At 35.5% G+C, this 24,861-nt stretch overlaps 1 protein-coding gene across 1 annotated transcript in view; it reads right to left on the reverse strand.

Annotated features, from left to right (window-relative positions):
* Positions 1-24,861, reverse strand: part of LOC135197141 (homeobox protein aristaless-like) — a 338,826-nt gene that overhangs the window by 31,556 nt on the left and 282,409 nt on the right. The window contains 3 exon segments of the mRNA XM_064224111.1: positions 17,386-17,489; positions 17,491-17,531; positions 17,534-17,767. Of these exon segments, the coding sequence (XP_064080181.1) occupies positions 17,386-17,489; positions 17,491-17,531; positions 17,534-17,767 (379 nt within the window).

A 24,861-nucleotide genomic window follows, 5' to 3' on the forward strand; every position in this document is an offset into this window, starting at 1 on the left:
TGTCTCAGTCATTTCGCGTTCCTTCGGGAGTTTTTTTTTTTATAATAATAATAATTCCCTTGGGCTAATCCGTGTTTATATATTACTTCTTGTGAATCAATTGTTGTTGATTTGTTACGTATGTATTAGTTTATTCACTTGATTTTCTTGTGTTTCTCCTCTCTTGCCCGATTTTTTTTTTTACTCACATTTGATCGGTGTGTTTTGGAGAATCTTGCTTGGTAAGTTTTAAGTCCGTTGTCGGTGTTCCACAAAAATATATGTACTTAATGAGTAACAATAGCAATAATTATGAGTGCCAGTAATAATTTTTCCCTCCTGCTCTTTTGCGCGATAAGCGACAGAATTCTAAAGAAAGTATACATTTTAATTGTAATGCGGAACTTGTACGAGTGTTAGGAAAGTCAGCTAAATATCTAGGTATGAAACATTTTTATGGGTCTCGTATCTGTAACTGTTTTCAAACTTCCCGTAAAATAATTTTGTCCTCACTTCTGTTGAACATCAAAACTGCTTCTGTGATAGTTATGTAATAGCATGAACTTTCCACCAGCGTGGTAAATCATTGTTTTTGTATTTTAGACTTTATATTGTTGGTATGAACATACCAAACCTTTTGAAAGGGAGATTTCAAGAGATTTGATCTCTCTCTCTCTCTCTCTCTCTCTCTCTCTCTCTCTCTTATTATATGATTCTCCGGAATTATTGATTATTATTGATATTGTTACATAGCTTTATATTGCATGTTGTCCATTTTCTCTCTTAAATCCGTAGATTTATACCTTTTTACGCTACATCCCTCGTCATGTAAAGTTAATCAGCATTGGTTTTGGTCAAAATTTAGTTGGATGACCACTAATTTAGGTTAAGTAGTAAATATATTTGCGACACAGGGTAATCTCTCAACAATTATGAAGTTGAGCAGTATTTCTTCTGGCCTGTGATTGGATGGGTGATCAGTATTGATAGCCAATTACCCGTAACCATCTGTGGGATAATTGGCAAGCAAACTTCTCTAAAAAATAAATAAGGTGAAAATTCCAACAGATTGTGTGGTGGTTGGCAATGCGTTACGATAAACACAGATAATCATCGAGTGAGTGAAATAGCAAGGAATTTTGTTTATTTTTCTTCAGCTGATGTTTTTACCAAGGAGTGTAAACTGATTTTTAGAGAAACATGATGTGTACATTGTCATAAAGTCGGGTTCTCCAGAGCGCTTGCAGTTTTTGCCTTTGTGACTTGCAATTCTCCTTAATTATCTCTCAAGGGGACCGCTTGTTAACGACCAACAAGCAGCAGCGGCTGTTTTGTGAGCGAATTTCCCTCCTGCGCTTTTTCTCAATCTCGGATCCGTCAGGCGAATTATGGCAAAACCGTCGCTCCGAAGTGGCAGCGGTTTTTGTCAAAGGCAATTTAATCCCCTAAACGCTCTTTTGAGTGGCTGATAGGTTTTTCTTATCGCGGGTTTTTTTTCTTGAGCTCTGCTTGTTGGGAAGTCTCCCCGATTGCTAACACGCGTGACGCCGTAATGACGCCATTGCGTCACTTTCCGTACACCGGTGAGAAGTTGCGTTTTTGTCTCGGGAGATGCGATTAAGATTTCAATTTGATTATCCCGCACGAAAACCAGACTTAATTAAGTATGAGTATTTTTGGTCAAAAGTATAATTGATATAATTGCCGTTAAATTAGGAGGAGAGGGATAGCGGGAGATGGAGCGGTTAACTAAATAACGAGTTGTAATTATTATATCAATTCTATTAACGAACCAAGAACAGCAGCAGTGGCCGTACCTTGGGCTGCGCTGGGTGGATGATGTGGTGAATTCCTCAAGTTTATTTTCGTCAAAACGTAAAGCGAAACAATTAACCAGAAATGTAAGAAATTCTGCAGAAATTTTGTGAAGCATTGTCTCAGTGAATTCCTTTGTTTATATAAGTTCAAGTTGAAAGGAAAAATACAAATCATGTAAAATGACTTGCGGGGAAAATTATGATTTGTTTTTCCATAATCTATGCAGTATCTAGTCATAATTGGACAGTTACAAAGACCTTCCGATGAAAGGGGGATTATTGTCGGTTATTGTACGTGCTGAGCAAGAGCCTGTGCTGGCGGCAAGCCAGATTAATTTTACGATAACTACGAAAACAATTTTGTCCCCCGTCTTCGATGGAAGTCCATTTCGCCCAGACATGATCAATCAGTGTCCTACATGAATAATCCCCACCCCCTTCCTTCTCTCCCCCTCCCCCTTTGCGGTTCTTATTAGTTTCCTTTAGCTTCCCCAAAATGAGAGGTTCCTCCTCCTCCCCCTCCCCCCACTCCTTTCACTCGTTCTTCCCCTTGGGGGAAGAGTTGGAGGAGGAAGTCGTTGATGAACGAATCCATAATCAACATATCAAACTCATCGGAACTTAATGACCTGCATGCTTATAATTACCTGCCTGAACGGTCGCCAGGGATCAGAACTAAGATTACCTGTTAATTGTGCAGTGGCTTAGTGATGAAGTCAGGGGGTAGTAAGGCAGGGGGATGGGGGAAGGAGGGGTGGGGGTTTCATGATCAGCTTGTGGAGGGTAAGCAAAGGGGGTTGCAGTAGTTTTTTGGGGGGAGCTGGGGTTCAGGGGAGTAAGGAGTGTATGCGGGGAAAAAGGAAGAGGTTGGAATATTTAGTAAAGAGAGATAGATAAAGAGACAGATATTTTTTCATAATATTTTTCGTAACTCTATACCTGTTATTAAGGTATGTACTCTTTTAGTTGCAGTTCCCAATTCTGCCATTTAACTAGCAATAAATTAGATATGGCGGCATTACTGATACATAGTAATATTTTCCACAGCATATTCTACTTTTTTTTTTTTTTTTTTTTTTCTTTTTTTTTTTGTTTTTTTTTTTTTTTTTTAAGATAAGTCAGGTATTATCAGTAATAGCGTTACCTAGAAGTACAAATACGCTTAGTTGTAGGTTTACCAGTAGATTGCCATCATTCATCACCAAAATTGCTAAATATAAAAGATATCAGTTACTCTGGATTCTCTTGAGGGAGCATTTTGCTTGTCCAAGGAGATACAAAGTATTGTTCCTGTAAATTTATTATATCTTTCTTCCAATACTGTAACCTTGCTTCCATTGTATCTGCCTGCTGTACTTTCATAGGTACAAATCCATCAGATACATTTGGCAACCAGTTGTAAATATCTTTCTTTTTTGTTTGTTTGTTTGTTTGCTTATTCAAATAAGCTAATGGCGCAAATTTATGATTATGAATCCTTTAACTAATGTGTCTTTTAGTGGTCTCAGTCAAAAGACTGACCAGTTAATTCAGTTTCCCCTCAGATCTCCTGCAACGTTTCCCCTCTGACGTCTCTGTTTCGTTTGGAATGTTTCACGACACGCTTTGCGGTCAGGTGGAAGAACGCGCCCTGGAAATGTTTTGGGGGGGGGGTTAGGGGGTGGGGATCTTCTTCGACCCTGATAGTCATACATTACGGTCTTAAACGTTATTGTCTGTCATTGACGTCCTATACTTAGAGGACGCGGAGGGAGGGAGGGAAGGAGGAGGAAGTGCAATGAAGGGAAAAATTTTGGAACTGAAAGGACCTCGCGCCGCTTCCACCATGTCGTGTGGAAGGCCGTAATGATACGGTCCGAGATGCTCCTTCTACGGGATTGCTAAGCCCTCCGGCTCCATTGCGCCGATGGGGCTACTTCTGTCCGTCGATGCAACCAGCCTTCTGGGTTATTTATTGATCCTGCTTCTGACGGAGGGAAAGTTGAAGTCTTTATCCATCCTGACTTAAAATATTTTTATGCATATGCTAAGTTTTTTAATATTTTAGTGTTTTATCTCATTGAAGAACAATTAGAAATGATGTTATTGGTTCCGAAGTTGAATTGAAAATGTCAGCTCATGATCGTCGTCGAATAATTTAATTGTTAATTTTAACGTAATTGACTGAATATCTTCAAAATTACGGTAAATGTAATGGGATCACAGTAACCGCATATGCCAGATACCGATAATATTTACAATAGGTTTACCGATTTTCCCAGTGTGATGTCACGGTCTTGTTATCAGACCTGCATTTCATAATATGACGTCAATATTTTACACGCATCAGTCAGTCAACCAATCAATCACTAACATAATATACGAATATCAAAAGAGAATTGCCCACATCTATGAACGAGAAACAGCGAATAGCGAATAATAACAAATAATATATACATCGACAAACTTGGAGGAGACGGTGGTGCTATTAGTATAGATTTGCAGTGTGCAATATTGTTTGTATCTCTCCTTTCAAGCGCAGTAAAGGAAGTACTAAGATATGTAGGGTAGAACGACACATCATTCCCCATTGCTTTATCTTTACTGATTGATTTTAATTCTGTGATAGTTTTTAGTAATAAGATTAGTGATAAAATGGCGTGCGCTCTCTCTCTCGTCTCTCTCTCTCTCTCTCTCTCTATATATATATATATATATATATATATATATATATATATATTTATATATATATGGAACATATACATAATTGTGTGTATACACCAGAAATATATATATATATATATATATATGTGTGTGTGTGTGTGTGTGTGTGTGTGTGTGTGTGTGTGTGTGTGTGTGTGTGTATTTTTCACTGTGAAGAGCAAGTGTTTTCAAGTTGAAACAACTCGAGTTTCCAATTAGGGGAGTTCATGCTGTTGACAAATTAATTGTTATATGTATATAGTATCCTTATGAAAGGATTCGCTGTACATAATTAGTTTGTACCGGTTCGTGTGCAAGTGTGTGTGTTTATGTGTGAGAAGTAAGGAGGGAGAGAGGAAGGGACGGTTCATTTAATTAAAAGTTTGATTGGCAGGCTTACTCATTACATAACTGCAGTTAATTTGATTCAGTGGCACCTGGTTTGGTTTTAGAAGTTTAATTTTATTAATTATAGTTTCGCCGTTCGGCTGGAGAGCAGGGTTTAGCTAAGACTATGACTTTAAGTCAAGAAGGTAAAAGTGCATAGTGGAACATTTTTTTTCTTTTTCTTTTATTTATTTATTTATTTTTTTGCTAACTAACATTTCTCTAGAAGGGAAATGAAAATTACGGGAAGTATTAAAGAAAAAATTCAGCGCAAATTCTGGAAACACACCCACACAAACACACACACACAAACACACACACACAAATTTGATGGACTATCTCTCGACTTCCAAACCGGACGCGTGGGAGCGATATGGACGCGTTCCGTAAATTCTATTGTCACTGTTGGCGTTAATGAGGTTCTTAATTGTTTGTCGACCATAGTTGGTTGCAACAGTGACGAAGGAAAAGGAGGAGAAGAACGAAAAACCAACAGGCACGGAAGTTTAGAAACGCTTCAGAATATGTCAAGAAAACGGTTCACAGGGCCTCGACGAGGTATACTCCTCTCAACCCTCACCGGAGACTCCAAAACATACACTTCAGGCATACCCTGTGTTTTACAAAAGCCAGTCAACAAGGTGGGTATGTGGGGGAATATGATGAATGCTTCCTCCGTTAAGGAGGTCGCTTGGAAGACAAATCTGCGAAATAGATCAGTAGTTTTGTTGATTTATCAGCGCATTAAATTTCCACTCATTGAGGACGTTCTTCCGGGTAATTATGTGCGTCTGCGGGGCCTCCAATGCTCGTCTGCCACTATTAGCATCGGTGTGTACTCAGAAATACTCGTGGAATGGGTGGTTTTGTCTTTGTGTTTTCTATTTGCTATACATTTCGCTAGATAGGCCTTTCCGTTGACTTTTTTTATATACATTTTTTACTTTGAGAAAAGAACAAGTATACGTAATACGTTTGTGTGCTTGTATCTATGTACAGATTTTATTAAAGGCATACGACTGTTTGTTTGGATTTCTTATACTTTCGAAATAATATTATTTTCGATGTGTATTTTGTAATTCGGGGGAAAATGCCATGCATACATGGACGTTGAAAAATGCCGTAACTTTATTTGTGTTCATATTTAGCCATATCTATATCTATTATAGCTTTTACTCTCTGGTCTGTTATATGTATGTATTTTTGTTTTTTTAATGATCCTCAAAAACATTGTTATTGCTATAAGCGTTGATGAAAAGCCTCTCAACATAAATTTTATTCTTTCTTCGATGTGTATTTTGTACTTCGGGGAGAAATGCCATGCATACATGTGCGTTGAAAAATGCCGTATTTTTATTTGTATAGGAATTTAGTGTTTAGCCATATCTACTATAGTTTTTACTCTCTGGTCTGTTATATGTATATAATATATAAATATATATATATATAAATATATATATATATATATATATATATATATAGTATATATATATATATATATATATATATATATATATATATATATATAATTGATCCCCTCAAAAACTTTGGTATTGTTATAAGCGCTGATGAAAAGTCTCTCACCATAACTATTATTCAGGACAGATTTCAGAGCCCTGGGTAACCCAACAAAGAACGCTTTATGCAGTCACTAGAGCAGCAGTTGGGTACACGCTCTTCCTTTAAGCTCTCGCTTGTACAATTAATGTCACATTATATCTTATTGACTTTTTTTTTTTACAATTAACCATCTTTCACTGAAAAAATAACTAATTCACAATAGCGTGGTAGGGCGGATTTGATTGAATTATCAGCACGAACTGGCGTCCCAGCAATTATGGTCATCGGGGCTGGCATGGAGCAACTGGCGAATGAAATCGGATCAGCCACAAACAGAAGACATAAATCACTTGTATGCGGCTTGCAGTACTGCTCATGGCGCTTGCAATATCGTGTCAAGCGAAGCATGTGCTTCTGCGGTGGAAATGCGATCTCGTATTATTTACGCTTATTGCTCGTGTTTTGATAATTAATGCTTATAGCCATTGATCGTCACCTGTCTGGAATGATGGCGCTGTGCGCACAAATGTCGGCATTGACAAAGGTGCCTTGGAAAGAAAAGGATTTGGGATAGCGTTGAATCTGGGTTTCATGGGAGCGATTGTAACAGTTTTGCAGAAGGTTTTTCATGAAATATTACATTTGGGGGGGGGGGGGGGGGGGCGGTTTTGGCAGGGGTTTCGTGAAGGGGTTGGGAGGGACCGCGGAGGAGTTTTGTCAAAGAAGTTTTCGGAATCATTTTGTCAAAGCTTTCAGGAAAGAGAGCCTTTTTGAGGGATAGTTTTGACAAAAGTTTCATGGAATGGGGATAGGTTGTGCGAAACTTTCGACGAAGCTGTCATGTCGTTTTTACGGAGCTATGTGAAAAGGGTAGATGGTGCTCATTAGCGAATGCTTCGACAAAGGTAAAATTACACTGGTGGAAACGAGCCAGAAATTAGCAGGTGATCGGCTGGACGATCAACAGGGGGTCTGGTTAGTTGCAGTGTGTTAACAGCAGGTGGGAATGGGAAGCAGCCCTCCCCACACACCCCCCCCCCCCCTGGTAGACTGAGGGGGTTGGAGGGGCGCTGATGTGGTATCAAGGAAGAAGGGAGGGGGTGGAAGTTGAATTGCATGAAGACCATTAGCCGATAAAAAGGACTCAATTACAGGGATATTTTTATGGACTTAATTTTCCTTTAAGTAATGAAGTCGTTGGCGATGGTTTTCACTTCCATTCAAAGGGAAAAAAATTGTGGGGAGAGTGATTTGATGTTCCTTTGAAGTCCGAGTAGTTTTTGTACTGGTTTCGTTGCTGCTCAGGTTGAGACTTCTGTTGAACTGGTTTTTAAATTTTCTTGATAGTTTTGTGAAGCGTTTTCTTGATGAATATAGAAAAGATTGGGACTTAATTACTCAACATCTGGTAATTAACTGAATGCTGTAGGTATTTTAAGACAACGTTCATTATCTGGATTTTAAACTATATATATATATATATATATATATATATATATATATAATATATATATATATGCATGCAGAAGCTAGGTACTATTCCGTACCGCTAAGTAAATGGGATACGATCCACAGTGATGTAAAAAACCCTCCTTTAGTTTTATGAAGAAATATATATTATATAAATTAGCTGCAGAAGGATTTTACGTAGTTGTGGATTGTATTCCCATATATATAATATATATATATATATATATATATATATATATATATATATATATATATATATATATACATATAAATATTAAGATTTGGTACCTTATCTTTGAATTAATTAATAACGGATTTATCAGGAAAATAATGGGCTCATGTATGAGAGATTGCTTTCATGTATTCTTTGACTTATCACTGACGATGCCATAAGAGTGATGTGGCTATGAGATGATTGCTTTCATGTATTCTTTGACTTAGCACTGGACGATGCCAATAAGAGTGCATGTGGACAATGGCAGGGATTTAGAAAATGCAAAAAAATGGAATTGCTGGAAGTGAGAGAGAGAGAGAGAGAGAGAGAGAGTGTGCTTGTATGCCTGCGTGTGAGTGAATAGCAGTACTCCACGCTCGTGCTTCCTCCCAAAGGAAGACTTGCTTGCAGTCTCTTCACTCTCACTCTCTTGAACGAGTAATTGCTTGAGAACATTTCAAATCGCACTTGACAAGAAATGCAAATTGTTTTAATAGCAAATGCCGTCCATTTGTATATTTGGAGAAATTTGCTGTTGTTATTGTTAATGCTGTTGTTCTTATCGTTAACGAATATTATGTCTTTATTAGTTTTATTTTTTTTCAATAACTACTACGATTACTGTATTCCTTCATATCAGCATTACTTTGGTCTTCAGCCTATACGATATTCATTAGCTTTGTTACTACTACTACTACTACTACTACTACTACTGCTGCTGCTGCTGCTGCTGCTGCTATTTCTATTACCATCATCAAATTTTATTTTACGCTTTCTTTTTTACCTTAATCATTTCTAATACGAGTGCTACTATTGCCTAATCCACTCACACCCTCCTGTCTTACGAATCTCTTTGGTTTGGAAATTATGGCATTCCATCGTCCGATTTGGAACCGTGATTGACGTAAAAGTTCGTCAGCTGTGACGTCATGAAAATAAACGTAATAAAAACTGAATGTATGTATGTGCAACGGGACGAAATCCGCGGAACGTTTCGAAAGACGAGAGGCTTTGAGAAATATTACGTCGATCTGAGCGTTGTGAATGCTATATTAGATAAGATACTAATTTAATATTATCTTTCCCTCTCCCTCTCCTCCTCTTTTTGCCTCAACTCTTGTCTAGTTTCGTGGTAATTAGAGTGATAACGTTTGATTCGTTACATTTTCGGTGGAAATTTGATATTTGTGTCGTAAAATAATAATAATAATAATAATAATAATAATAATAATAATAATAATAATAATTATTATTATTATTATTATTATTATTATTATTATTATTATTATTATTATTATTTGTAAAATATCATCACCATCAGCTTCTTAAATAATGGCAATATTTATTATAGTACCAAGTTTAACAAACAAACAGAAAAAAAACCACCCAGTTTTTATATTTTCCCGTACTCTTTTAAGGAGCAAAGGCCGATGTTAATAGCAAATTGATATCCTTTTCTAGCCCAGGCCGGACGTGAGCACCGTAAAACAAAAGAGAAGGAAGAAGGGTGGATCTTTATTACGTAATGTGATCATGACTTAAAAGTTGGGATTTTCAAAAAACGTCAATATATTTTCATAGCAAGTGTGACTCATATAAATGGCAAACTGATTCGAATTGATATTTCCGTTGATTTTACCGTTGGAATTTATGAAGGAAAATGCTAACCTTGTAAGCTGTCATCATCAGCTATATGTGATTTATTGTTCAAGAATTCGCTCTGAGGTATATAGAAGTGCTACATAATGGAGTTTTATAGCGTCTTGCGCCATTGCATAATTCCATTCATCCTTTTTTTTCTGCCAACTGCCAAAGCTGCTCTTAAGAATAGATGTTTCACTTTGTCCTATTGAGTTCTACTCTGTTTTTTTTTTTCCATGAATTTTTCTGTCCCCTAGCTCTAGAACTCTATTAACGCTTCCGTTTTCATTTGACTCCAAGGCTTATATCCGATCAAGTGGCAGGTCAGACTTCAAATGCTAATATTTCCTCTTCGTTTTCTTCTCTTACACGGGCCAAATTATACCCGTGTAACACTGTACCTTTGACTTTTGCTTCGAAAGATGAAGGATGGTCTGTTTTTCGTAAAGTGGCTTTGCAAGAACAGTGGTTACCAATGCTGGAGGTATGCTTTTTATATATTGCTGGGAAAGTTTTCTAATTAATTTCATTTACTTTTAACATTGTTCAATTGGACGTAAATTTAAATGGATGTAAAGAATTTTGCAAGTAATAAATGATTATCATTTAGATATAATACATGAACAAATAGAATCGAAATGGACCTTATGAAAGGAGACTCCTCATCCATCGATTAGACAAAATGGCCGCCGACAGAACAATGCCTGAGCAACTCTGTATTAGTGTCAAACTCTGACCACTGAAAGCATGCGCTTGACATTTGTGTTCATTGTTGTTGTTGTTTGTAATTTTGACGGCTTTTTATGTAAGGCTGCTTTGAACTTACTTCTTCCGAGAATAGAAAGGTTATTTTTATGAATAGAGGAATTTAACAAAGAGAAGGAAGGTGTAACATTTTATACATATACATATATATATATATATATATATATATATATATATATATGTGTGTGTGTATATATATATATATATATGTGTGTGTGTGTGTGTGTGTGTATGTGTGTATGTATAAAGCAACACTGAAGAGATAAATAGACCTATGAAAAGTAGTGCTTGATTTCCTACAAGCATCTCGTCTTTAGGTGTCGATTCCAGCAATAGTTAACACCAGTTGCTCAGTTCGTGGCCGAATATTTATTGTGTTACCAGATTACTTTTATTCCATATTACTCAAAGCACTCGTAAAACATTCATTTCATTGCTTTATTCTTGAATTTCACGAATAAATTTCTGGCCCGTACTGGCAGTGAATCTAGTTTAAAGTTTTTCAAGGTGTTAGAAAGAAGGAAGGAAATAAATATGTTAGTATAACAGTGTTGAAAATAAGTACATTAATGTAACAGAGTACTAATAGTAATGGAATTCGCCATTTACTCTTTAATAAGGTTTAACTGCTACGAAGAAGTGTTGAATAATTTGCGGTGTCGTGATTATACTTATAAATCACGCTAAGACGTTATAAAGTGTAAGCAATTTACACTTTTTAAAATTCACTTTCCCCCAAGCCCTGCTCGAGTGCTTTTTACTTTGGAAATTTTCTCCTTAATTTTCTCTCTGTTTAATAGCCGCCTCTGACGTAACGTCTGTAATTTTGCCTCCTAAATCACTCCCGGTCCTACGAGTGACAAGATTTTGGTGTCCTTCCTCCTGCTTGGTGGTAATTGCGCCCTTAGGTCTGCCCTGGGTGTTCTTCTGAGCTGTGAGGAGTTGTATTGCATGCGTGTACATCTCGAATTTACATTTACGTACGTGCTTGAATGAATGCCCCGTTGAGCTAAATATTTTTAAGTGTATGTACGCATTTATGTTTATATATATATATATATATTATATATATATATATATAGGGTATATATATAAATATATATATAGATATATATATATATAATATATATTATATATATATATATATAATATTATATTATATCTATATATAATATATTTATAATATATATGATATATATATATATATATCCTATCTATATCTATATATATATATTATATATATATCTATATAGATCTTATATATAGATATATATTTCAAATTCTATATCTATAAAATATATATATATATAGATATTAGATATATATCTATATATATAAGATCTATATAGATATATATATATATATATATATATATATATCTATATTCCTAGTATATAGATCTATATATATATATATCTATATATATATATATATATATATATATATATGTGTGTGTGTGTGTGTGTGTGTGTGTGTGTGTGTGTATGTATACAAGCATATATAATATATGTATGTGTGCGATTAACTTACGTTTGTCTGTTGAACGTGTTCTGTTATGTAAGTTAGTTGTGGCCAAGACCGTGTATACGAGTTGAATACTTACATACAAATGAGGTTATAGGTTTAGTCTTTGCAAACGTGTGTTTGTATCGACTAAAATTCATATAAATACATATATCTACAAGCTGAAACTTACCATACAATTTAGCTCGCATGATCTGGAGGCATACAGTTGTTTGATAAATAGGTTAATTGAATAAATGCAATGAAGTGCTGCTATATAGCACGTGATGTTTATATTCTGCAGACCTATTTTCCCGAGTCGAGGTTTGCCTTTGATAAATCTTCTCGTGTCATGGAATTCAATCATTGGCTTTTTACAACACTGAAATGCCAAAGTGCGTCTTTTCGTTTGTAGTGTTTGGTTGGCAGTGTTTTGGATTCATGTCAGTGTCGCCATCATGTATCATCATTGTTATAGCTTTTTTTTTTGTTATAGATTAGTTTAAGTGGTTAAGGTAGTGGAGTAACTGTTCTTGTTTTTATTCTTTTTATCGTGATGATTGCCATTTTCATATTACCAGAATTATTACACGAGTGTGAAAGGGCAGCGTAAAATAGATATAAAAATGAGTAATGCTATTGATATTACCACTAATACCTCTAACCATTGAAACGGTAGTTGAGGTAGTAGCACCTTTGTTATTCACTGCTGCTACTACTACTACTACTACTACTACTACTACTACTACTACTACTAATAATAATAATAATAATAATAATAATAATAATAATAATAATAATAATAATAATAATAATAACGTAATTTAAACACAAGACCTTATGATCAAAAAGTCAGGAAAAAAAAAAAAAGATTGAGCAAAATTTGATGATCAAGTAGACAGAAGCTGAATCCCCAATCCCCAACAGCCATTTCCCCGACCCCACCACCACCCCCACCATAACCCCGACCTTACCCCCCTGCTGTGTTTGCCGTGTCTCCCCAATTAACCCACCGCCCATAAAACTTTATGGCACATAATGAGCAACGATTATAAATTGGAGTGTAAAAGCATTTAACAACAAGGACACTTTTTTTTTTTTTTTTTTTTTTTTTTTTTTTCTTCGTACCGGCCGTTCTGTGTATTTTTGTGTACTGCATGTTGGTATTGGCGTTCCCTTGTGCGCTGTGTATTTGCGGCTGTTATATGAATTTATGTCACTGAGTATTTTATGTATTTTTGTTTTGGGGGGGAGGTTAGGTTTTTTTTGGGGGGTGTATTGTGTATGTGTTCCAGTGTTAATTGTACTGTTGGTGTAATGTTGCTTTTGTTGTTTTGTAGTGTGTATTTGTGTATGGACACTGTATATTTATTTTATTGTTTCTTATATTGTTTGCGTGCGCGCCAATGTATTAAGTGTTGTTTAAGGGGAGACTGAAATTGCATATGAAGAGTATTTTCAGAATGTGATAGTATAATTGGCAATACTAAAACGATGTGTGTGTACCTCTTTGCGTGTGCACGGAATGGGTTGTATGCAATAAAATGTGCAATTTGAATGTAGAATTATTTTTTCCGTAGCTTTATACGAAATTTATTCAGTCTAAGTGTTTTTGTATGATAAGTAAATACTTGGTCTTCCTCCTTTTGATCCGTAACGAAACGGATGATGTAAATTGAAATTGTAAATTGAATTTGCAAAAATCCAAAAGCTTGCATAATTTTCCTTTAGTTTTTTTACTATATTTTTTTTATAGATTGGAAGCATGTGTTTTTTCGGAATTCTATTATTGTTTCCTTGTACCCCATTGTCTCATATAGTTTTCCGTTTCGTTCAGAGTGAAACCTTAAATGTTAGCAGTACATATGCACTTTCGGTGCATATATACTAATAAAATCCCTGCATGTATTATCTTGGTATTTATCGGAAGTGAATTGATCATTTTTAATGTTGATCATTTCCTGACCTTGATAGCACATTAAGTAACCTTCAATAATCTGTTATTTTTAGCCGAATGTCGCTTTTACAGTCAATTAGATACAAGAATAAATCTTTTGGCAGCATTCCATTTACATCAGCGATTGCTCACAGTCGGGGACATTTGCCTTCAGGGACAACGAGATTATGAAAATAAGTCCGTTGCCTCTACGGTAGAGAAATCGCGTTGAATGGTTTTAACGCATGAATTGTTACAGTAGATATCTTGTAGTTTTTATTCAAAAGCCCATAGGGCTGGAAACTGGGCGAATTTATCTAGCCCAGGTCCAAATAAAGCAGGGAAAGAAGAAAGAAAATAAAGAGGAAGCTTAACTCCAAAGAATTATCTCTCATGTCTCTAATATACTCTGTACTATCGATAATTTAAACACATTTTCTACGTTAATACTAAGAATAAATTACGGGATAGCAGTCTCTCTCTCTCTCTCTCTCTCTCTCTCTCTCTCTCTCTCTCTCTCTCTCTCTCTCTCTCGTAGAGCCTAAGTGACCTCCCACTATGGTGATCCCTATGGTTAGGTAGAGGATGTTGAGTCATCAGTAGCCTTCGCTTTTCCAAGAGATTTGTGAGCAAGTGGAATGAACTGCAGCTGCCTCCTTTGCTGACTGGCAGCCTTTGATTAACCTCTGAGAGCCCAACCTATCCTCATTCCTTGTTCTCTCTCTCTCTCTCTCTCTCTCTCTCTCTCTCTCTCTCTCATTTTGTAATCGGCTAGAAACCAGCCTTTGGTTGCCTGAATGAAATGACAGCATCGTATGATGGTTAGATTTGTCCTCTCTCTCTCTCTCTCTCTCTCTCTCTCTCTCTCTCTCTCTCTCTCTCTCTCTCTCATTTTGTAATCGGCTAGAAACCAGCCTTTGGTTGCCTGAATGAAATGACAGCATCGTATGATGGTTAGATTTGTCCTCTCTCTCTCTCTCTCTATCTCTCTTCTCTCTCTCTCTCTCTCTCTCTCTCTCTCTCTCTCATTTTGTAATCGGCTAGAAACCAGCCTTTGGTTGCCTGAATGAAATGACAACATCGTGTGATGGTTAGATATGTCCTCTCTCTCTCTCTCTCTCTCTCTCTCTCTCTCTCTCTCTCTCTCTCTCTCTCTTTTGTCGGCCTTCCTTTCCTCCTCAACCGCCTCCTCCCTTCTCTTCTCTCCTCTCTCAGCATTATTTGTTATTTGTTCGAGCCTTTCTTGAGTTTAGAAAAACGCGCTCTCACAGTGATGAAGTGCTAACCGAACTATCGTAAGGAAAGTATTAGTCATGTTTTCATGACTAATACTCTCAGAAGTGTTTTCCATGTCGAATCTATCCTATTAGATGCCTTCTGAAATTATTATTATTATTATTATTATTATTATTATTATTATTATTATTATTATTATTATTATTATTATTAAGTTCAAACCGAACTAGAATATTTCCACCAGTACTTTAACAAATACACGTAACAAGGAACTGCAGTTCATTACAATCAAATCGCAATTTTGCTGACTGCTTTGCCTATGAAAATATTTACCAAACACTGAAACAGTTAACGTGCATATTTCCCAGCATACAGCATAATATACAATTAAATATCCACGTTTGCTAATTATATACTCATACTACTAGTAAATAACTTAATATTAGCATAATATAGTATTTATATGCTATATTATGCTATATAGTATATAAAAGAAAACGTTCTCAGAATGGGAGGATTATTCTACTGCTTTTAACGAAGGTTTTTACCAACTTCAATTGCTAATGCAGTTCCTTCATTACGACCTGAAACACCAATTGCAGTCGTGATGTGGCCAAGACCGGAAATTCATTAGAGGTCGTTGTCACCAAGTCAAGCAGAGTTTATTGTCTCTTGTTTCAGGAAGTAAATTACCGGGTAAATTACAGCATACAGTATTACTCTGCGTGTCCGAATGTTCGATTGCACTACGAGGTTAATTAAAGTATGCTCATTCCTTCCGTTGGGGGGAGAAATTATAGCATTTTCTGTAATTCTGTCTATATTGATGTCCCATTAAATTACAAAGTAAACTGCAGCATACTCAGTCACTTTATGAATTTATCTTTAATTGCTACGTTCATTACAATATTCCTTGTTATTCTGTGTTTGCGTGTAAATTGAATAGACTATGAAAGGAAGTATAACATGCTCTGTTATTCTGTTTGCGTGGATTTTTAGAATTTAAATTCCTGCATATTTTGTAATTCTGTTTGTCTAAGTTTTCCAGTAATAGTTCTTCTAGTTACGGAGCAAACCTCGATGGAAGCACGTTTGTATAAGAGCTGAATAATCAGACAAAATTCTAGTTTCAAAATTGAACTTTTATGGGCATGAGAAGCTAAGGAAACATACTTAATCTGTGTTGAGAACTGATTTGTTATTTTAAGGATGGAATTAAATTCATGGATTTAAAAATTAATAACTTTTTACCTAGTTATTTATAAAAACATTGGAACGGTGTGTTAATGAATTTTGTTTATATTATTTCATTGTTGTTTCTGTATTATTTAACAAGATTTAACTTTGATTTCTGTACTCATTCTTGCATCCTTGTACATCTTGTAAAGACGTGTATTCATATATTCAAGTATTTAATTGATTTGTAATATGTAGAATTATCCACTATTATCTAATGGCAATATAAGGAAAGCAGATCTACAGTAATATTGAAAATTTTTAAGATATATGCAGTACTATGTATTTGTTAAGATGTATTTGTTAAGATAGGCAAAGAGGTCTCATAGCTGGAAGGACGCTGTAAAAAAAAAGCTTATTGTATAATGGGACAAGATGTTTTGCACATTCATACATTTTTATTTTTTACATTATTGTAGGTCTGCTTATTTACTTATTTACCGTGCAAGGCATCCTAAGGTAGAGTTATTCATATGTATATATACATGTATGTATGTATGTGTGTGTATGTATATATATATATATATATATATATATATATGTATATATAATAGTTATATATACTATATTATATTTATTCTATTATATTATATATATTCTATATATATATATATATATATTATCAATATAGATACTAAAATATAACAATAAATTACCATATCTGTTCAAGGTATTTAGTACTTTGCAAAAAATGATATATGTACGTATATATATTATTCATGGCAAAATAACCTGAATAACTTAAGCAAACATGGTAATCTATCATTATATTTTAATATCTGTATTGATATTTGATTTTTACGTTTTTATTTTGATGCATTTAAGAGTGTTATAGGTGTACTTAACATACTAATTGCATGTTTTTTTTTTTCATTATTGTTTTAATATGTATCGTTTTCGAAAACTGTATTTCCATTTTTGCCCGTTAACGTGATAACGTATATAATTAATTGAAGTACCTTGTGAAGACATCCGGGTAGTGGGTCCTAGCGAAGGCCTTCTCGAGCTCCTCCAGCTGGAAGGAGGTGAAGGTGGTCCTGTAGCGACGCTGCTTCCTCTTGGGTCGTGAAGTCGTCTCCCTCCCCTCCTCCCCCTCCCTCCCCCGCCCGTCCCCCCCTGCTCCCTCCCCCTCATCCGACCCTTCCATGTCGCCCTCGTCCGTCACGTCGACGTCCGGCTCGATGGCGTCGTCGTCGGGCGTGGGCGTCAGGGTGACCTTAGGAGAGATGGGCGGGCACACCGTTAGAGGCTGCGTCGGCGTGGGCGGCGTGGATGCGTCGCTGGTGCATTTGACGCCCATGACGCCCGGGGAAGGGGATGACCGGCTGCCTGTGAGGTACCCTGAAAGGTGGGAGGGTTTTTTGTCATCATTTAGAATTTCTTATAAATGTTGTGTCTGAATATACATAGCATGAGATGTATAGCCTTACCTATTTCAGTAGGAAATAAAGTCTCTGCTTTAATTACTTGAAATAAAGATTTTACTTTTTTGCCTAATATAAAGTCCTTGTAGTTTATTTTACCTAAGATAACGTCTTCTTACTTTAAGTACTAAAAATCGAGTAGTTTTACTTTATGTACCTAGAATAGGTTCTTTTTACTCTACCGAAAATAAAGTAATTTTATTTAATTGCCCAAGAAGGACTAAGATCGGGTAATTTTTTATTTCTTGATTCCCAAGGAAAAATTAAAAACCTTTACTTTTTAAATTACTTTTAGTTCTCCTAGAGTGAGTAAAATCCAATTACTTTTTAAAGTTACTTGTAACTTCTCAGGAGGGAGTGGAATAAATTCAACGACTACTAATCCTCCATAATAAGAGAATAAAGTCCAGTTACTTGTAATTTCCAGGGTGGGGGGGGGGGGCGTTGGAACGAAGTCCAATTTCTTCAACTTTACTACTGTAAATACCCCCGAAAGGAATTAGTAATTACTTTTAATCTTTGAAAATCTTTTGCATATCGTTTAAGAAGTTCTCTGTTAATGAATTGTTTTGTTACGATGACTAAACTGACATTCCGCTGTAATTTCCGTATTTCTCTTATTAAGTCATAATTCCATTGAAGGAGGCCGCTGATGGACTGACTGGGGTGAATTGTTCATTAAAAGGTACATATTTCTTTATTTCTTATATTCACTTGTTTTTTATTAATTTCTTGTACATCTGCTTTTATCTTTTTCGCTTTTGTAGTTCACTTAAAAGTTATGGATTTTATCTTTTTAAGTAAACGTTAACGTTTCAAGTTCAAGACCTTTTCGGGTAGTTTCTTTAGAATATATTCAAATCGTGGATAATTATAAAATGAAAATTGGTATTCATAACGAAAACATACTCATCGCTCCCCTTAAATATGATTCAAAATCTTTTCTCTGTAAAGCATATATGAATGAGCACCTCAATTCTAATACTGATGTTTGAGTAAATCATAATAAACAATTTCACTTAGGTTATTAAGCTTTTTAAAACGTGGATCATTTGTAGCATCTTTTTTGCAACTATATTTCTGGCGTCGATGATCAAAGTCGTCGAAATGCCAGAATACATAAAAGAAAGGTCAGTCACTTCGATTTATAGACTGGTGTCTAATTTTTTAGATTTCCAAGGAGCACGTCCTTTTCCTGTTTATGATTTATAAAACCTTGCGTATTATTCATCAACAGCCAAAGTATATAAGCCCATCAAATTTTTCCATGTCATCCGTTGTGTTTCAGCTGAATTTGTTGATGTGTATGCAGCTCGTCAGAAAGAATTAATAGGTCATCCTTTGTTGAATATCTGTAAAGTGGGTCTGCTTATCACAAAGTGAATGGCAGATCGTGGAAATGTTTGTATTTTATCTGTTAATGAATGCAACATCGTTAGAGTATCTTTTATTATCTCTTTTTGTGAAGGACTCGTCAAAACATTCCGCTTCATATCCCATGGTCAAAAGTATTGAGCGAAAACGCTATTTCTTATCTCCTAATGGCTAATAGGCCGTGAAAACGCTCCGTTTCTTAACTCATAGTGAATGACGAACGGCCAAATTTATTTAACCGTGAATGATTTTTTTATAATGGTAGATTTATGTTGGGGGTGTATGTGCATAGTTTCAATGTTGCACGTTTGGCCGAGGCTTTTTATGCAATTTGTTTGACATTCACAGATGAAATATAAGAATAAAGTCTGTGAATAGTTTCAAAACTTGTATTTTCCAAAACAGAGATTTGTGTGTACCTACTAAGTCAAAGGATTCTCACACTCCAATTAGCATAAGACATTAGAATTAAACCGAAGGAATTCGAATAACCATGGAGATGTTTTTATTAGATATTTTCGTGTCTCCTGTCCTGGAGACACACGAATGAGAAAAAAAAAGACAAGAAATTTCCATGTCTTCCCTCACCCTATTCCTACTACATAAATTGAAAACTTGACGAGGCTGTCCTAAAACAGTGTGACGTGACCCTGAAACAATTATTTGATTATGCAAAAGTCTTTCTTTGATTTTTTTTTCACATCAGAATATTGTTGGGAATCAAAGCATAATTATCTTACTAATTAGAGTTTGTTTTAACGTTGTCAGGATAATTTTCATTGGTTTTATTATCCAATGCGGATTAATTTTTAACATTATATCCTTTTACAAAGTGATAGACATTTAAATCTAACCATCTTTTATTAATTTTCCGAATAGAATTTCGCTCGTGATCTTGCTTACCCATCATGTCGTTGGGGGTTGTTCCCACTAGTCTCTCTCTCTCTCTCTCTCTCTCTCTCTCTCTCTATATATATATATATATATATATATATATATATATATATATATATATATATATATATATATATATATATATATATATATATAATAATATAATATATATATATAATATATATATATATATATATATATATATATATATCTATATATATATATACACATGCGTGTGTGTGGTGGCGTGAATCTGCTGATGTTTCCGGATGTTTTGAGTGTGTCTATATATGTACTTATGTATCTGTGTGTGTATGTATGGTAACTGAGTGAGATTTACTCTTGTGTGATTATCTTAACATTACTATGCTTTCAAAGAGACGTCGAGTACCTTGGTAAAAAAAAGAAAATTGCACATGATCTAGTTACGTAGACATCTACAACTCGACTTTTACCATTATCAAAAGTGACTTCATTTCCTACCACCTCACCTTGACTAAAACTGGATAACTGCACAAATCTCAGTTATTTTATCCAAATTTGTCATTACTGCATTTTAAATCAATGTCACTCATTTTAATCTTTATTTTTTTTTTCATTTTATTCCTTTTTTTCTCGTGGGAATGTCCTGACTTTCTGTATGTGTATGTGCGCATATGTGAGCGAGTTCTGTACTGCCGATTGCATGCAAGCCCATTTGTGCTGCAATTTCCGGTCAGTTAGCGCCGTAATTAGGTGTGTTTAGCGTGGTTCTGCTGTCAATTAGGGTAACAATCACGCCCCAATAAAACACGTCCATTCTGGGATCCTGAAGGATAACGGCGGCATGACACACCCACACACAAAAGTATGTGGAAGTGTGGAACGAAACGACGCTAGGTGTCAGATTCACTCACGCAATTTACAGCGCGCTGGTGTTCTTTACATAGAGTTTACACATATATATATAAGTCATATCACATTACCGTGATTCATATACATTTATCGAGCCACAAATGTCCTTTCATATCTAATTCGCTCTACCTCGGAATTAATATATTTTCATATATGTTTAACCGAAGGGGAATTTTTCAGGGTTCACTGTCGTCCTGGATTTGAAGGTGTTGATGGTTCGCGCCCGTCCGCCGGCAAATCTTTTTCTGCCTAAAAAAGTCCCCTTCTGTTAAACATATATGAAAAATATAATTAATTCCTGAAGGTAGAGCGAATTGTAAGAATAGTTAAAAAGGACATTTGTAGCTCGATATATATATATATATATATATATATATATATATATATATATATATATATATATATTGATCGATAGATATATATGCATATACATATACACATAAGCGCCTCAGTGGTGTGATCGGTATGGTCTTGGCCTGCCACCTCGGTGGCCGTGAGTTCGATTTTCGGGCATTGCACTGAGGAGTTAGAGATGTGTATTTCTGGTGATAGAAGTTCACTCTCAACGTGGTTCGGAAGTCACGTAAAGCCGTTGGTCCCGTTGCTGAATAACCTTACTGGTTCCATGCAACGTAAAAACACCATACAAACAAACAAATATACACATAAGTATATAAATAAAGAAGTGTGTGTCTGTAAATGTACCGCAGGCCTTTTTCCGTTGACCCTGTAGAGAGGCGGCGCTGGAAGGGCACATTCTTCCAGTTTCTCTCCAAGTCTTTAAGGGTGAAGTTGCTATCCCCCAAGCTGACACTATGAACCGATATGACCCAGTGCCTCTTTACAGCCTGGTCAACAGGTATACGGAAAGTTGGCCTTCAGTTACTGACCCTGCGAATGCTAAGCCATATTCATTTAACAGAAGGTAGCACCAGAGAGAAACAAGGCAGTGGTCATTACTACATTTATTCTTCAAGTATTGACTCTTAGATGATTGTGAATAACCTTTACATATTATTACCCGTTACATACACTGACGCAGAACGTTCGTGAACTTGGCTTCGAAGCTCTATCTTGCTCACATTCTCGCGTTTCCTGGCCAGTAATGACGTTTTCCAATACGCCTCCCATTCTGTATGCCAACTCTAAATACTGAGTATATAAACCAACCGCTTTAGTTTTTAATTTCAAGTGTAAATATTCATTCCTCTGTTGTCCTCGTTTTCACTTACACCCTTTTAACATAACTCATGGTCACATATACCCCAAACTTTCTCCTTTTGCAAAAACTTTTGAAAGCTTTTAAAGCTTTTACTAGTTATGTAATTTCCCTCTACTGTTTCCAATCAGTACTGCATCATGGGCAAACATCAGCGATTCCATGCACCTTTCACGCCTCTCTTTCTTTCATACTGACAAATTTGTCCCTGCATCAAATGTTCTTTCCCTACCTTATCGCAAAACTCTTTCCATAATAAATAACTAATAATAATAATAAAATATTTAATAATAATAATAATAATTATAATAATAATTAATTTTATTATTATATTATTAATGATATAATTAATAATTATTTTATTATTATTTATTAATTATTATTATTATTATTATTATTATTATTATTATTATTATTATTATCGGAACTGGAAAAGCAAAAATAATATAGGAAAGCAAATAACACAAAATTTGAATTATGGAATGAGGCACGTGTGAGCCTGCTCAATAAAAAAGAAAATCAAATGCACCTAATTAGAACAGCCTTGAAGACACACACACCCTTGCCTCAAACCCACTTTTACAGCCCAGTCGCTCTCCCCTGCACACATTTCTAAAGCACGTGTTAAAGCTTTGGTTACAAAAACGTTTAATCTCTTTCAACGACTTACATCTCAGCAGCCTCAGTATCGCTGCTCTATCGGTTCAGTCCCAAATACAGACGTATATGCATATATAATATATATGTGTGTGCGTGTGTAAGTTTGTTATAGTATGTGAGGGGTGGTTGCTTTCGTTTGTTTATGTTCACATTAATTGATAGAGAAATATATGATGAGCATATCCAAATACGCAGGATATACGAGAATGCATGTGTGTGTGTGTGAGTATTCACTGCGTCCTACTTATATATAATACCTTACCATGAAAAATCAGATTCAGAGGCCAACACAGATGACCATTTCGTTTCCTTTACGTATAATTTCGTAAATGTCTTTGTTGTAAAGTGCATACGAAAAATAAAATAACATTAACATGTTCCTGACAGTGCTAGAAACGACAAATGAAAGAACTTTAAACCTCAAAAGAAGCTTGAAATTATTTGCTGTTGATATTTCAGTAAAAAAATTGAAATACCTAGGAACAATGCAAATCCTAATTTAACCTTTTTTATTGGAATTCTCAGTTTTTATTTCAACGTTTACTTTCTCTATTTTTTATGAAAGATATTTCCTAATTTTGTAATTGGCACTGTTTAGCAATATCGTTTGCAATTCCTATTTCATTCAATATACTATATACTTTAGTACCAGCCTCTCTCTCTCTCTCTCTCTCTCTCTCTCTCTCTCTCTCTCTCTCTCTCTCTCTCTCTCTCTCATTTTAATAAAACGAGAGTCAAATCTAATTTCTCCACTCCAACATGCATTTGATGTTTACCCAAGATTTATGTCTGAAAAGGAATTCAAGTAGCAATAGAAAATAAAAAATAAAAATAAAAATAAAATATTAAAAAGAGGTGCACCATAAACCCGAATGATCGCAACCTTCTGCCCTGTTATCACTCGCAAATGGACTGATCAATCACTTAATTAAACCTCGTTGCTTGCAGCTCGGGACCGAAGCATATTTTACATGCAAGCGACTCCACTGTGCATACGAATGCCTTTATTAAGTGGGTCGGTAGGTTTGTCTCACACCTGCTTGCTTGTGGGCTCGCAAGCGCGCTTACGATATCCCTGAGGACCCAATATAAACGACTTGGATCTTTTGTCTTGGAATTTAGTTTAACTCTTTTGGAGGTTAATGTCAGTGACTCTCTCCCTCTAAATATATATATATATATATATATATATATATATTATATATATATATATATATATATATATATATATATATATATATCTGGGCGTGTCTTGAAAACATTTACTGCACGCGTTCATATAATTTTCAGCCGACCGTATTTGTCATTACGGCGATAATGCAGAAGCAATTAATGATAAATAAGGGCAGCAGCTGTTACGAAGATTATCTGGAATTATATGGAGCCCATATCTATTTTAGTCATTACTGTATCCATAATATGTCCATAGCTGGTTGATAGAGTATGAGGGATATCTCTTCTTATCATTTATAGATTAACGTAAATGGAATATGAGGGTTAGTTCTTCAACCGGTAATGAAGTTTGGATATTAATTTGCAAATGAGGGAGGAGAAATGGGCTGCCCCATTTGCTGTAATGTCAACTCTCTTTGCATATAGTTATCTATATATATATATAGATGTATATATATATGTGATATTTTTGTCTAAACTTTATTTTCGTAACCAGCACAGGTTATGGGGCAACAGACCCCTAGCCCAGCCATTTGGTCATTTTCACTGTGCGCAGAGGCGAGAATAATTTCATATTCTGGTATTACCCCAAAGATTGGGAGTGTCGTTGCCGTCGCCTCAATATCAAAGATTCTCCCGCTGTTTTGGGGGCATTCCTCCAACCAAGGTGTCCGTAACCCGTCATTTCTCCGTTCTCTGTCTTGGTACACAATAAAGGTAGCGCCTCAGTGGCGTGGACGGTATGGTTTTGGCGCGCCACGTCGGTGGCCGCGAGTTCGATTCTCGGACATTCCATT

Source organism: Macrobrachium nipponense, chromosome 18 (assembly GCF_015104395.2).
Source record: "Macrobrachium nipponense isolate FS-2020 chromosome 18, ASM1510439v2, whole genome shotgun sequence".
Classification (NCBI taxonomy): domain Eukaryota; kingdom Metazoa; phylum Arthropoda; class Malacostraca; order Decapoda; family Palaemonidae; genus Macrobrachium; species Macrobrachium nipponense.